This window comes from Stegostoma tigrinum, chromosome 27 (genome assembly GCF_030684315.1).
Source record: "Stegostoma tigrinum isolate sSteTig4 chromosome 27, sSteTig4.hap1, whole genome shotgun sequence".
In the NCBI taxonomy this organism is placed as follows: Eukaryota; Metazoa; Chordata; class Chondrichthyes; order Orectolobiformes; family Stegostomatidae; genus Stegostoma; species Stegostoma tigrinum.
This window is the reverse complement of record NC_081380.1, coordinates 39,354,379-39,367,810: the sequence shown is the minus strand read 5'-3', so window position 1 is coordinate 39,367,810 and position 13,432 is coordinate 39,354,379. Positions and strand designations below refer to the sequence as shown.

The 13,432-nt window shown below is 48.3% G+C and overlaps 1 protein-coding gene across 1 annotated transcript in view; it reads left to right on the top strand.

Annotated features, from left to right (window-relative positions):
• nxn (nucleoredoxin) overlaps positions 1-11,152 on the top strand; it is a 249,401-nt gene extending 238,249 nt beyond the window's left edge. The window contains exon 6 of the mRNA XM_059655233.1: positions 10,351-11,152. Coding sequence (XP_059511216.1) covers positions 10,351-10,533 — 183 coding nt within the window. The 3' untranslated portion in view covers positions 10,534-11,152. The remainder of the gene's footprint in view (positions 1-10,350) is intronic.
• Positions 11,153-13,432: the final 2,280 nt, after the last annotated feature.

Here is a 13,432-nt window from a genome sequence, read left to right as displayed (position 1 = left end):
TCTCGTCCAGCCCGAGCATTTGCTCCACTGCTGGCATTCTAGAACTTTCCAGCCACGCAGGCACACAAGACCAGGCAGCCCGTTTCCGTGGACTTTTCCAGCTTGCTGATGCACTCCCGGCAGGCTCGGAGAAGCCCAGGGCTGTACTCGATTTAAAAAGTCACACAGCAGGTTGAATTCATGCCCCGTCTCCTTCTGTGGCATGATGCAAAGAGTGACAGCTATCAATGTTTGACCGGCTATTTGCACGATCAAGAAAGCCAGCACTTGGAAATTTGCGATCCAAGAGATCTCAGAAACTTGGAGTTCCTTGGGATGCATCTGTAACCTTGAATCGAAGCCAAGAGCTTTTAAGATCCTCATCCAGCTGCTTTTAATTGTGATTTTGTTGGAGCCTGTGGTGGTTGGATCTGTGAGGGGATGGGGAGGTGGTGGGGGCACTGATTGCTGAGTGCCATAGTGCAAGGGTCAGGCTCCCTCTTGACGATGCTGTCGATCTCTGGTACACTGAGCGGCTCTCATTGGACCCCAGCTGACCCTTGGAGTGACCATACAGTGTGGTCAACACCACGATTCATGAGGACAGAGCTTGGTGAGCAATTGTGCACTTTGCCGAGACTTCGAAAGTGGGGGCAGGTGGAAGGAACTGCATTTACGTGGCACCTCCTGCGGACTCGGTGGGAGCTATCACCAACAACAAGTGCTCCGGGGGTGCAATGGGACGTGATGAAAGGCAGCAGCCGGTTAGCAGCACAGCAAGATCCCACAAAACAGCCTCGTGGTCAGGTACCAGAATCGCTTGCCGGTGTTGATTTGAGGGGGAAAATGTCAGCAGGGATGCAGGAAACAAATTTTGCTCCCTGGTGCACAGCAAGATCCCACAAACGGTAACATGGTCACCACCGGATTGCCTGACTTGATGGGGGTTGGCCGCGGGGAGGACACCAGTGAGAATTCCCCAGCCCCTTCAGCTTTGAATCCGTGTGATGTTTAACTCCCAGCATCTCATTTGAAAGACAGAGCTCTCCATAGTGCAGCACTCCGTCAGCCTCTGCTGTCGCTTGTCAGGAAAAACCCATCTGGTTCACTAATGCCCTTTAGGGGAAGGAAAGTGCCATCCTTACCTCACCTACATGTGACTCCAGACCCACAGCAATAAGGGATGGGCAGCAAACCTCCATGTAACCAGTAACACCCACATGCAAAAAACCAGAAAAGCATCTAAACTTGAACATGTTTTTGAGAGCCTTCCTCGAATGGATTAATGAAGGGACACACCTAATGATTCTGACCAAGAGAACCGAACCCCGCTTGTAACCAGCTCTGGCTCTGGGTCCCCCGGCATGAGACGAAATGTCAGCAACGTGTCTGAAGGGGCTCAGCCCAGTTCCCTGACCTCTCCCTCCTCGGGCTCCCAGTTTCACCCGGTTAGTCTGTCACAGGCCAGGTTAGCGTGTCTGTGACGCGGGAGAAAAGAGCAGGGGACGGAGCAAGCTGACAGTCTGACGGTGATGGTAGCAGTCACTGAGAGCTACGCTGCACCTGCACACATCCCAAGCCAGTTCTAATTGCTAACTGTTATCGTCAACATCTACCTGTGGCTGAAAAGGTCTTGCTCTGTCCTTTTGACAGGGCCTTCCTGCTGGCGTTAGCAAATCAGCAGCAAATTAATGTATTGTTTGAGTTCCTCTGGGCATCTGGCCTTGAAAATAAAATTGCCTTCCTTTGTGTGAAGCTGCTGTTGTCAAGATGATGGATGACGCTCTTAGGGCATTTCTTCTTTTCTCTCTCATTTCTTTTTGCGGGAATCCAGTGGGTCAGTTACAGAGGAAAATCATTCCCAATTGTAGGCCCTTTCTCTATATCTGTTCAGGCACTCTCTCACTGGGCTCACTCAGCAAACAAGGTCATGCAAAACTGATGTCTCTATCCTTACTCAGACCAGGCCCCATTCCTCTTGTATCAGAGGTAGTAGGAACTGCAGATGCTGGAGAATCCGAGATAACAAAATGTGGAGCTGGATGAACACCACAGGCTGAGCAGCATCTTAGGAGCAGAAAAGCTGACGTTTCAGGCCTAGACCCTTCATCAGAAATGGGAGATCATTGGTGATACTTACTCCAAGGAACTTGAAGCTCTCAACAGTCTCCACTTCAGCACCGTTGATCCTCCACCCTGCTTGCTGAAGTCGATGACCAACTCCTTCATTTTGCTGACATTGTGGGAGAGCCTGTTATCTTTACACTATACCATGAAGCTGTCTGCCTCTCTCCTGTACCCTGTCTTATTACTACTTGAGATCTGACTAACCACAGTTGGTCCTGTCTCCATCACTTCTTTTTAAACCTGTACCCTCTGGCTCTTGATAACAAGGTGTAGAGCTGGATGAACACAGCAGGGCAAGCAGCATCAGAGGAGCAGGAAAGCTGACATTTCAGGCCTAGACCCTTCTTCAGAAATGGGGGAGGGGAAGGGGGCTCAGAAATAAATAGAGCAGGGAGGCAATGATGGAAAGTGGATAGTGGAGCTGATAGGCAGAGAGAAGATGGATAGGTCACAGAGGCGGGGATGGAGCCAGCACAGGTGAGTGTGGGTAGGGAATCGGGATGGGGGTTGGTCAATGAGGTGGGAGGAGCGGATAGGTGGGAGAGAAGACAGACTGGTTAAGGAGGCGGGGACAAAGAGGGGCTGGTCTTGGGTCGAGGCTGGAGGATGGGGAGATTTTGAAGCTCATAAAGTCCACATTGAGACCATTGGATTGGAGGGTTGCAAGGCGATAGGGTTCTTGATCCTTCCTCCAATGCGAACAATCTCTCCATATCGGAGATCCCTCATGGTTTCTAATGCCTCAACAAAATCTGAAATTGTTTTTACTGATTTGTAGGACCTGGGCGTCGCTGGCTGGCCCTGCATTTGTTGCCTGTCCCTAGCCGTCCTTACGAAGATGGAGGCGAGCTCCCATCTTGAACCTCTGCAGTCCACACGGATGCTCAGGAATGAACCATTCCGTGCCACATCTGTAGCTTGGCCAGTTTTCTGTCAATGTGGCGAAAACATAAATTGCTGGAGAAACTCAGTAGGTTTGGCAGCATCTGTGGAGAGAGAAACAATTAACCTTTCGAGTCCAGTGACCCTCTTCATAACTCTGGATCTGAAACACTAGCTGTATTTTTCTCTCTCCACAAATGCCACCGGACCTGCTGAGTTTTTCCAGCAATTTCTGTTTTTGTTTCAGAGTTCCAGAGTCCACAGGTCGGTGTAGCTTCGGTTCCAACTCAGCCCTGAGTAATGGAGCTATTTGAATAGAGCTGCTTCATTGTATCTGTTATTTCAGTCGAATGGAAGGAGGTGAATCCCCACACTACTGTTTGAAAAGAGGCAGAGAGCTCTTCCAAAACTTGAGGTGGCATTCCAACCTCAACACCGCCATCTGAAGCCAAACTAATTACTCATTCACTGCCTGGGTGTATGACAGCGCGATGGCTGCTGGCATGTGTTCCCTCATGTAACTGGTATCGCAGTCCAGGGCAGGTTTAAGATGAAGTCAATGAAGGATTTGACAGAAAGCAGCAAAAATGCCAGACTCCTGTGATCGTTGATCCCAGCCGTGCTGCCGTCCAACGTGAGAAACACTGACAAAATGACAGACCATGTACCCCATTGCCATGATTGTTAGCTGTCCGATTATCTTTGCCAGTCACTGGGCTTTCGGCAGCAACTTGCATTTATATAGCGCCTTTAGTGTGGGAAGAGTGCTTCACAGAAGTCGTTACCAAACCCCATTTCACTCCGTGCCAGAGAATGGGGAGGTTAGCAGAGGTTACTGGTGGCCTGGTTTGAAGGGCATGATTTAGCCAGGGAACAGGGAAGGAATTCTTGGCCTTTTCTTAGCAATGCTATGGGGTGTCAAGATTCAAAGACTCGGTCCCCATTCCCACTGTTGGGCAGAGAACGCTGCCTAGGGAACACTGGTGTGTTCCAAAAATTCTGTGGATTGGCGTAATTATGTTGGACTATGGGTTTATATAGCAGTGCAGGGTCAGATGAAGACTGAAATTCCAGTGTGATGCAAAGGGAGTGCTGCATAGTCAGCGGTGCTGACTTTGAGATGAAATGTGACCTTAAAACACCCTCAGCCTTTGCAGGTAGAAATCCCACTGAAGGAGGGCAAGAGAGTTTATGGCACGGTGGCACAGCGGCTAGCACTGCCGCCTCACAGCACCGGGGACCCGGGTTCGATTCCACCCTTGGGCAACTGTCTGTGTGGAGTTTGCACAGTCTCCCTGTGTCTGCGTGGGTTTCCTCCGGGTGCTCCGGTGTCCTCCTACAATCTGGGAGATGTACAGGTTAGGGTGGATTGGTCATGCTAAATTGCCCCATAGTGCTCGGGGATGTGCAGGCTGGGTGGGTTAGCCTTGGGAAATGTAGGGTTACAGGGCTAGGGAAAAGCGTTGGATCTGGGTGGGATGCTCTCCAGAGGGTCAGTGCAGACTCAATGGACAGAATGGCTCCTTCAGCACTGAAAGGGTTCTGCAGTTGTCCAGGCTAGTATTGATTCATCAGTAAGAATTGAAGAGTACGCTAACTGGCCACAGGCCGCATTTCTACTGTGGGCTCTTGCATGCTGCTTTCCCAATGTTTTGTGGCTGTTTTGCAAAAAATAAGTGCTTAGTTGTCCGTAAAGCACTTTGGATTGCCCATTTCTTGAAGGTAACCTGTGCCAGACTCCACTCGTCAAGAACCAGTCTTGCTGTAAAATGCTGTTAAAGTTCACCGAGCCCTGTTCATCAGTTCTGAGGACCCGAAACGTTAACTCTGTTTTCTCCTCCGCAGAACTGCTGAGCTTTTCCAGCAACTTTGTTTTTGTTCCCACGGCCACAGTTTGATGCCTGTGCTGCAGTGGGTTAAAAAAAGGCCTCGTGGTGACAGTGTATCCAAGACCAGGAGGGCATTGCTTGTGTTAGGCCTCTGCGTTCTGCAGTGCACTGTCGCCTGCCCCCGGTTGCTGTTTAGTTCAACAGGTTTGGCAAAGGTCTGAAACTACACTTGTGTGGGAACGCACTCTACTCTGTTGCCGTGGTGTGGTCCAAACTTGTTTGAATTTTCCCTCATCTGCCACCTCGTGCTGAACTCTCTCTGCATCTCGAGCGTGCTGAGCTGTTGACAGAGAGGCTCTCGCAGGTCGCACTCGCTGGGCACTCACTCCAGTGACTGACTGATTTACGTGTCTCTCCCCCCGCCCCCCCCCCTTACGTGTCTCCCCCCCCCCCCCGTCGCGACAGCACCTTGGAACAGCAGACCATTTCAAAGGTTCCTGTACAAAACTGTCCACTCAATAGTGAGAGGAGAGATGTGCATTTATGTAGCGCCGCTCATGGCGTCACGTTCCAGAGTGCTCTACGGCTGGCAAAGTATTTCTTGGAGTGTGGTCACTGTTGTGTTGGGAGCGTAGCAGCCGTTTTGTGCACAGCAAGCTCCCACAGCTGTGTGACCGTTATGTTGATTGAGTCGTGAGCATGGACCGGGACACAGCAATGAGATTTCTGTCCATTTCGAAGACGTTGACCTGTGTTGGTAGACGGGACCTCAGTTTAATCGCCATATCCAAAGGAAGACAGTACCGGCGGCAATGCGGCGCTCACCCAGGGGCAGCATGTCTTGTCCTTCGACAGTTACTCAGGATCAAGGCTGGTTCATTGGGTTCTGAGATGCCCAATAAGACCCAGTACTCAATCAGCTGCATGTGGGTGCCTGGGGGAGTTGGGTAGGCAGGCTGTTCGATGGTTCAAACACTCCGTTTGCCATCTCAGCCCGTTCTCGATGGGCTCCCTGACGGGTTGGTGAAGTCCTCAATGAACCAGCAAAGTCTCTCATTCGATCTCTTCAGAGAAACTCCAAGCACATATCCCCAGAGTTCCAAGCTCTGAGTGGAGATGATGCTTCAGGGACCCAGAGGTCAGGGACGCAAAGGAACTGCAGAGCTGGGGGCTATTTATTTTTCTTTATTCATTCATGGGATGAGGGCGTCGCTGGCTAGGCAGCATTCATTGTCCACCCCTAATTGCCCAGAGGGCAGTTAAAAGTTGACCACATTGCTGTGGGCCTGAGGTCACATGTAGGCCAGACCAGGGAAGGACGGCAGGTTTCTGAAGGACATTGGTGAACCAGATGGGCTTTTCCTAACAATCGATATGTGGACACTTAATTCCAGATTCTTACTGAATTCAAATCCCACCATCTGCTGTGGCAGGATTTGAGCCCAGGTCCCCAGGACGTTATCTGGGTCCCTGGGTTAACTGTCCAGCAACAATAGCACCAGGCCATTACCTTCCCAGTCACTTTCGGCATGATTAATGCCTTGATGCTGGGCGTCTGGACCTGGGAGAGGACCGTAGTGCCTGTCCTTTCACTGCAGTGAGTGTGCAGATGTAGCAGGCAATGAGGAAGTCAAATGCTACATTGGCCTTCATTAGTGAGAAGATTTGAGTGCAGGAACCAGGGATTTTCGGCTGCATTGGTGAGCCCTCAGCTGGGATAATGTGTGCAGTTTTGGTCTCTTTACCTGAGGAAGGATGTCCTGGCCATGGAGGGAGTGCAACAAAGGCTTACCAGACTGATTCCTGGGATAACAGAACTGACATGTCAAGAGAGACTGGATCAGTTAGGATTACTTTCAGCGAAGCTTAGAAGGAAAAGGGGGGAATCTCATGGAAAGGCATAAAATTTGAACAGGGCTAGAGGGGGTAATTGTGGGAAAGATGTACCTGATGACTGGGGATTCCAGAACCAGGGATCACTGTCTAAGGATATGGGATAGGCCATTGAGGACTGAGATGAGGAGAAATATCTTCAACCAGAGAGTGGTGGGCCTGTGGAATTCTCTGCCACAGAAAGCAGTTGAGGCCAAAAACATGGAATGTTTCAAAGATGGTTTTAGATACACTACTGAGGGCTAAAGGGATCAAACGGTACAGGGAGAAAGCAGGAGCAGGAATCTGAGTTGGACATTCAGCTATGGATCATATTGAATGTTGGAACAGTCTCAATGGGCTGAATGGCCTACTCCTGCTCCCGTTTTCTACGTTTAATGCATTTGGATGGTCTTGTGAAGGGCCCCACTGGTAATTTGGGTCCTGCTTCCCCAGAATCTCTTCACAAATCAGCTCTGGACCTGCACAGTGAGCGTTAGCCAAGATTTTTATCCCCAAGTTGCGTAGCGGGGCTTGCTGACACTCTCTGGGATGAAACTGTAACCCGTTGAGCTGCAGGAGTTTTGATTTGCCGTCTCGGATTGTTGTGTCTCTGTCTGGCTCTTCCTCTCCAGCTCATTTCCTCAGACAGTTTTCCCTTTAAGGCTCACCCAAACCTGCCACAGGATTAACGATTGGAAATGATATTACATCAGCTTTATTGAAAAATAATCTGATGTTGATTACTGGGAAACGTTCCATTGAATGGATATATAATGATAAAGAGCTAGGAAAGGGCTCTGAGGATATTTAACATTGCACAAGCGGAATGCGATATGAATCTGAATGTTGGAGCTCTCTGCCAATATGAGTATTCAGCAGTAAACTTTCATTTATTTTCCACTCTGGCCTGATTCCTGAACCTGGAGAAGTACACACTGTGAGCCATGTGCCATTGCTGGGGGACAGCCAGCCACGGAGAGCTGGGTACAAGTGGCAGGGTATGACTCACCCTTCAGCCCTTTGCCAGCCTGTCGAGTGAGGGGAGCATCTGAGGTCCACTGAGTACGTAGGGACAAGAATAGGCCATTCAGCCCCTCGAGCCTGTTCCACCTTTCAATAAGATCATGGCTGAAAATGTGCCCTAACTCTGTTCACCTCCCTGTGGCCCGTATCCCTTAATTCCCTTCGCTTTATTAATTTATCCATCTCAGATTTAAAACTAACAACTGATCCAGCATCCCCTCCTGTTTGTGGAAGAGAGTTCCAAACCTCTACCACCATTTGTGTGTAGAAGTGCTTCCTGACATCTCTCCTGAATGGTCTGGCCCTAATTCTCAAACTATGCCCTAGTTCTGGAAACCCAAACCCATAGAAATAGTTATCTTTATCTGCCCTGTCTTTTCCTATTACTATCTTGAAGATTTCAATCAAATCATCCCTTAACCTTCTAAATTCTAAGGAAAACAGACCTAATTTGTATAATCTCTCCTCATAGCTCTACCCCTGAAGTCCCAATATTATTCCCATAAACCTACATTGCAATCCCTCCAAGGCTAGTCTATCCTTCCTGAGGTGTGGTGCCCAGACCTGCCTGCAGCACTCTGCATGAGGTCTCAGGGAGGTTTTGTATGACTGCAGCATAACTCTCTCATCCTTCCATTCCAGCCCTCTGGGTATAAAGGTTAGTATTCCATTAGCTTTCTTGATTGTTTCCTACATCTGTTCATGACATTTTAAAGATCCGTGCACCCGAATCCCCAAGTCTCGTTGGACATTCTGAGATAGCTAGAACTGCCGATGCTAGAGTCAGAGATAACACAGTGTGGAGCTGGGGGAACACAGCAGGCCAGGCAGCATCAGGGGAGCAGGGAAGTTGACGTTTCAGGCCAGGACCTTTCTCCAGGATTGGACGTTCGCTGTATTTAACTTCACACCATCCAGGAAGCACCCTGATCTATCCTTTTTCGGTCCAAAGTAGGTAAACTCAGACTCACCTGAAGACCACTGAAAAAATTGCTGACCTTGCATTTGTCTCCTACCCCACGCAGGACTGATGCCACCTGAGTGAGATTGTGGCACTCCTGCCTTCCCCGTGGGGAACTGCACAACGTTGGAGTTCCAGAGTTCCAGAAGGACCTCTCATTCTTTTTCACTTTATGAGTGACGTGTTTGCTAAATCATTCATTTTAACGAAGTCATTTCGCTCAGTTGGCTGGATAGCTGGTTAGCGATGCAGACTGGCACCCAGAGCGTGGGTTCAATTCCATGAAGGACTCTCTTTCTCAACCTCGTCCCTTGCCTGAGGCGAGGCAACCCTCAGATAACACCATCATCCGTTGAATCTTTCTCTCTCTCTCTAATAAGAGAGCAGCCCTATGGTCTGGGAGGACCATGGTGACTTTACCTAAGGCTCTAGCTGTTGACTTATCTGAGAAAACGTGGTTATTAGAACTCTAGTCCCAGCCTCAACGATGGCCCTCTTTAACCTGTTGTTTCATGGTAGCAAACAGGAGATGACTGTATTTCCCAGCATCCTGATTGAATCCAGTTCATTCAAAACAAATTAGGGAAATTCCTGGCCCTGATCTATATGGCCATAGACATAGAAGCAGAAGTAGTCCATTCAGCCCATCAACTCTGCTGCACCGTTCTGTACCTGATCTGATAATCAACTCCATGTACCTCCCTCTCCTTAGTCCTTGATTCCCTTACTAATTGATAATCTACCTCAGCCTTGAGTATACACAGTGATACAACCTTGACACCGCTCTGTGGTAAAGAATTCTGTAGCTTCACAGCCCTCTGAGAGAAGAAATTACTCCTCATCTCTGTCTTAAATGAATTTCTTTTTATTCTGACCCCTTGAGGATCCCTAGTTTTATTTATTCCACCCTTTGCTTTGCTTTCATCTGTCAGGCCACAATCTGTGCAATCCCCTCACTAAATCTCTCACCTCTGCCCCTCTTTGGCCTTTTTTAAGATACTCACTTAAAGCCTACCTCTTGGTAACACATCCCAATTGCTTCCTTCTGCGGCCTAATGTTAAGGTTTGTTTGATAATCTTGTCAGTGTCCTTGAGATGTTTCACTCCATTGATGTCATTATTATAAACGCAAGATCTTTGTGTTGCAGCCAGCATTCGGGGGAAGGCGGTGGCCTAGTGGTGTTATCGCTCGACTGTTAATGTCAGAGACCCACGCAATGCTCTGGGGACCCCAGTTCAAATTTTGCCACAACAGTTGGTGGAATTTGAATTCAATAATAATGAGTTGCTGTGAGGATCGGTGTTGGGCTGAAGGGCCTGTTTCCACACTGTAGGAATTTGTTGATATGATTCTATGAAAATCTGGAATTAAGAATCTAATGATGACCATGAATCCATTGTCAATTGTTGGGAAAAACCCATCTGGTTCACTAATGTCCTTGAGGGAAGGAAGCTGCCATCCTTACCTGGTCTGGTCTACATGTGACTCCAGACCCACAGCAATGTGGTTGACTCTTAACTGCTTCCTAGGCAATTAGGGATGGGCAATAAATGCTGCCTGGCCTCATCCTGTGAATGAGTAAAGGAAACTCCATCCTCTCGAGCTGCTACCATTCTTGGCTAGCCTGACCACTGACGTTATCTATCGCTCTCTCTCATCTTCTTTCGTTGCAGGACGACATGACGGAATCACTACGGGATTTTACAAACCTTCCAGATTCTGCTCCGCTCCTCACCATTCTGGACATGTCGCAGAGAGCCAAGTACGTGAAAGACGTAGAGGAGATCACGCCCGCAATCGTGGAAGAGTTTGTACAGGCATTCCTGACAGAGAAACTAAAACCCGAGCCCATCTGAAGTTGCATTTGCCGAAAGAATATTTAACACCCTCAGCTGATCTCTGTCTGAAGGTTCTATTTAAAAACAAAAAAAATTCAAAAAAAAGGTCTTTCTAGCTATTGAATTTCAGTTCGTTCTAACATTGCGGTCATGAGCACATCTTTGGAGGAGACTTGTCAGCGTCTCCTTTCTCTGCTTTAGCTGGCCGGGTAGGATGACCCTGTTACAATGAATCCAGTTGGCAGCTTGCTCCAATGCAAGCTCTGGCAGACCGTTAACATTTCTGACTTACCAGCCTAAATCCCACCTGGGCCTGGAAGCCCTTCAAAGCCTGAGGGCTTTCCACATTTGAAGTAGGCTCCCATTTCTTCACCGACAGCCTCATCGAGACTAGGCTGGCTGTTGACCACACTGATGGCTGTTCGAATCCCAACTCCCCCCCACCCCGCCAGCCCACCTCCTCCACCGACACACTACGTCCATGTACTTCTGAGGAATTTCCCATTGATCTATTTACATCCCACACCCCTTTTAATATCTTCCATTTCTAAAAAATAATGTAATCCGGTCCTGTTACGATGTTTTAAATTATTGCAAGATAAGTCTAATAAACCTGGCAGCAGTTGCATTGAAAACAGCTCTGTTTTATTTTCTGGTTTTATTTTGGTGGCTCAGAAAGCAAGATGTCTCCCACCGAAGGGGTTTCCCCCAATTTGCTGAAGCGCTATTCAGTTAATTTTGGAATCTGAATGTTACCTATCTTGGGAAGGCTGCAGTGAACTGTCTCGGATCCTGGGTGAATGTGGCTGAAGACATTGTCTTAGTTATTTTATAGTCAGCCTGTTCAGTGATGCTATGGCTCGCCCTCACAGCAGGTACATGAAACCTAGGCCTCCTGGCTCAGCACAAGACCTCGAGACTTTGTCTTGCAGACAGCGTGGTACAGCGGCTCAGTGGTTAAGACTGTTGGGTCGTAGTGCCAGGGATACAGGTTTGATTCCAACCTCTGGTGGCTGGCTGTGTAGAGTTTGCACATTCTCCCATTCTCCGTCCTTCCACAGTCCAAAGATGTGCAGGTTAGATCAATTGGCCATGGGCAATGCAGGTTTACAGGGCTAGGGTGGGTCTGGGTGGGCTGCTGTTTGGTGTGGGGGGGAGGTGAATGTGGACTTGATGGGTCGAATGGCCTACTTCCACGCTCTAGGGATTCTATGAATATCTCTGTTTCTGTCTCTCTCTCTTTCTCTTAGAACAAAGAAAATTACAGCACAGGAACAAGCCCTTCAGCCCTCCAAGCTGTACTGACATGCTGCCCATCACAACTAAAGCCCCCTACCCTTCCTGGTACCATATCCCTCTATCCCCATCCTATTCATGTATTTGTCAAGGCGACCTTTAAAAGTCACGATTGTATCTGCTTCCCACTACCTCCCCCGGCAGTGACTTCCAGGCACCCTCTGTGTAAAAAACCTGCTTCGTACATCACCTTTAAACCTTGCCCCTTAAACCTATGCCCCCCCCCCCCCCCCCCGGTAACTGACTCTTGCCATCCCCCCCACCACCTCTTTTTTTGAGCCACTTTAACTTTGTCTTCATGTCGCTTTCAGTTGTTCTCTCTCCCTTTTCTCAGTATTTCTCCCCCCTCAGGGTACTTTTACTCATTATCTATCCGTCTCTCTTTCCTTCCACTTGTCTTTCCCCTTCTCTCTCCCTTGTTTTCCTGACAGCCCTGTGATGTATTTCCACTTCATCTAAATTCATTTAAGTTACGGTGTGCTGGCAAGTGTGCGACATGTTGCTATTTATTCTGTCGTTTAGTTGTCCTTCCCTTCATCTGAAAGCACAGAGCTGTTCGCAGATCCTTTGACCCGTGCAAATACCTGCTTGGTGAAGATAATGGGGAATGGTTATACTCGAGGGCAGTGTGACAGAGCAATGCAGTGGTTGGGGATGTGACTATGAAGCCAGAACAGAAAAGGCATCCGCGAAAGACACAGTCCATCAAGGCCAGCTCTCACAACCAAAAGTGCTTCAACGCTAAAGACTTGTAGAAATGGGAGCTCTCTCCCACAGAAATGCTCCTTGTTCAAGTCATAGTTCAAAAATCTTGAGATCAGTGGACCTTTCCCTTCACAAAGATATAACCAGAAATGGCAGCTGGATGGAGATCAGCCATAGTTTCTGAGACTGTGATACAGTCATACAGCACTGAAACAGACTCTTCAGTCTGACCAGTCCATGCCGACCGCAATCTCAAACTAAACTAGTTCCACCTGCCTGCTCCTGCCTCATATCCCTCCAAACCTTTCTTACTCATGGACTTATCCAAATGTTTTTTAAATGTTGTAACCGTACCCGCTTCCATCACTTCCTCTGGAAGTTCACTCACACTCACAAACCACTCTCTCTGTCAAAAAAATTACACCTTGTGTCTTTCTTAAATCTTTCTCCTCTCACCTTAAAAATATGCCCCCCAGTCTTGAAATCCCCCACCCGATGGAAACGACACCCACCATTCACCTTATTTAAAGCCCGTCGTTATTTTATGAACCTCTATAAGGTGATGGGCTTGAGGGGCAGAATGGCCTGCTCCTGCTTCAATATTCATCGGCAATTAGCAAAACAAAGGGGAATTTTTTTGCCATGTTCTGTATTTGTGCTTTGGCAGTGGTGGCGTTTCAGCTGATCTGCACGGTCTCTCTATCAGGGTCAACACTGTAGTGGCTAAGATGGTGCTGTTGGGATGATGTGATTGGACAAATTACTCAGTGCCACAGGCTAATTCTTTGAGAAAATGGCTTCGAACGTCACCATGGCAGTTATGGGAATTTAAATACAACCCATAAATCTGTCTCTGTAAGAGTGAGCATGAGACTAATATTGATTGTTGTAAAAGTCTCCATCTGGTTCACTTAAT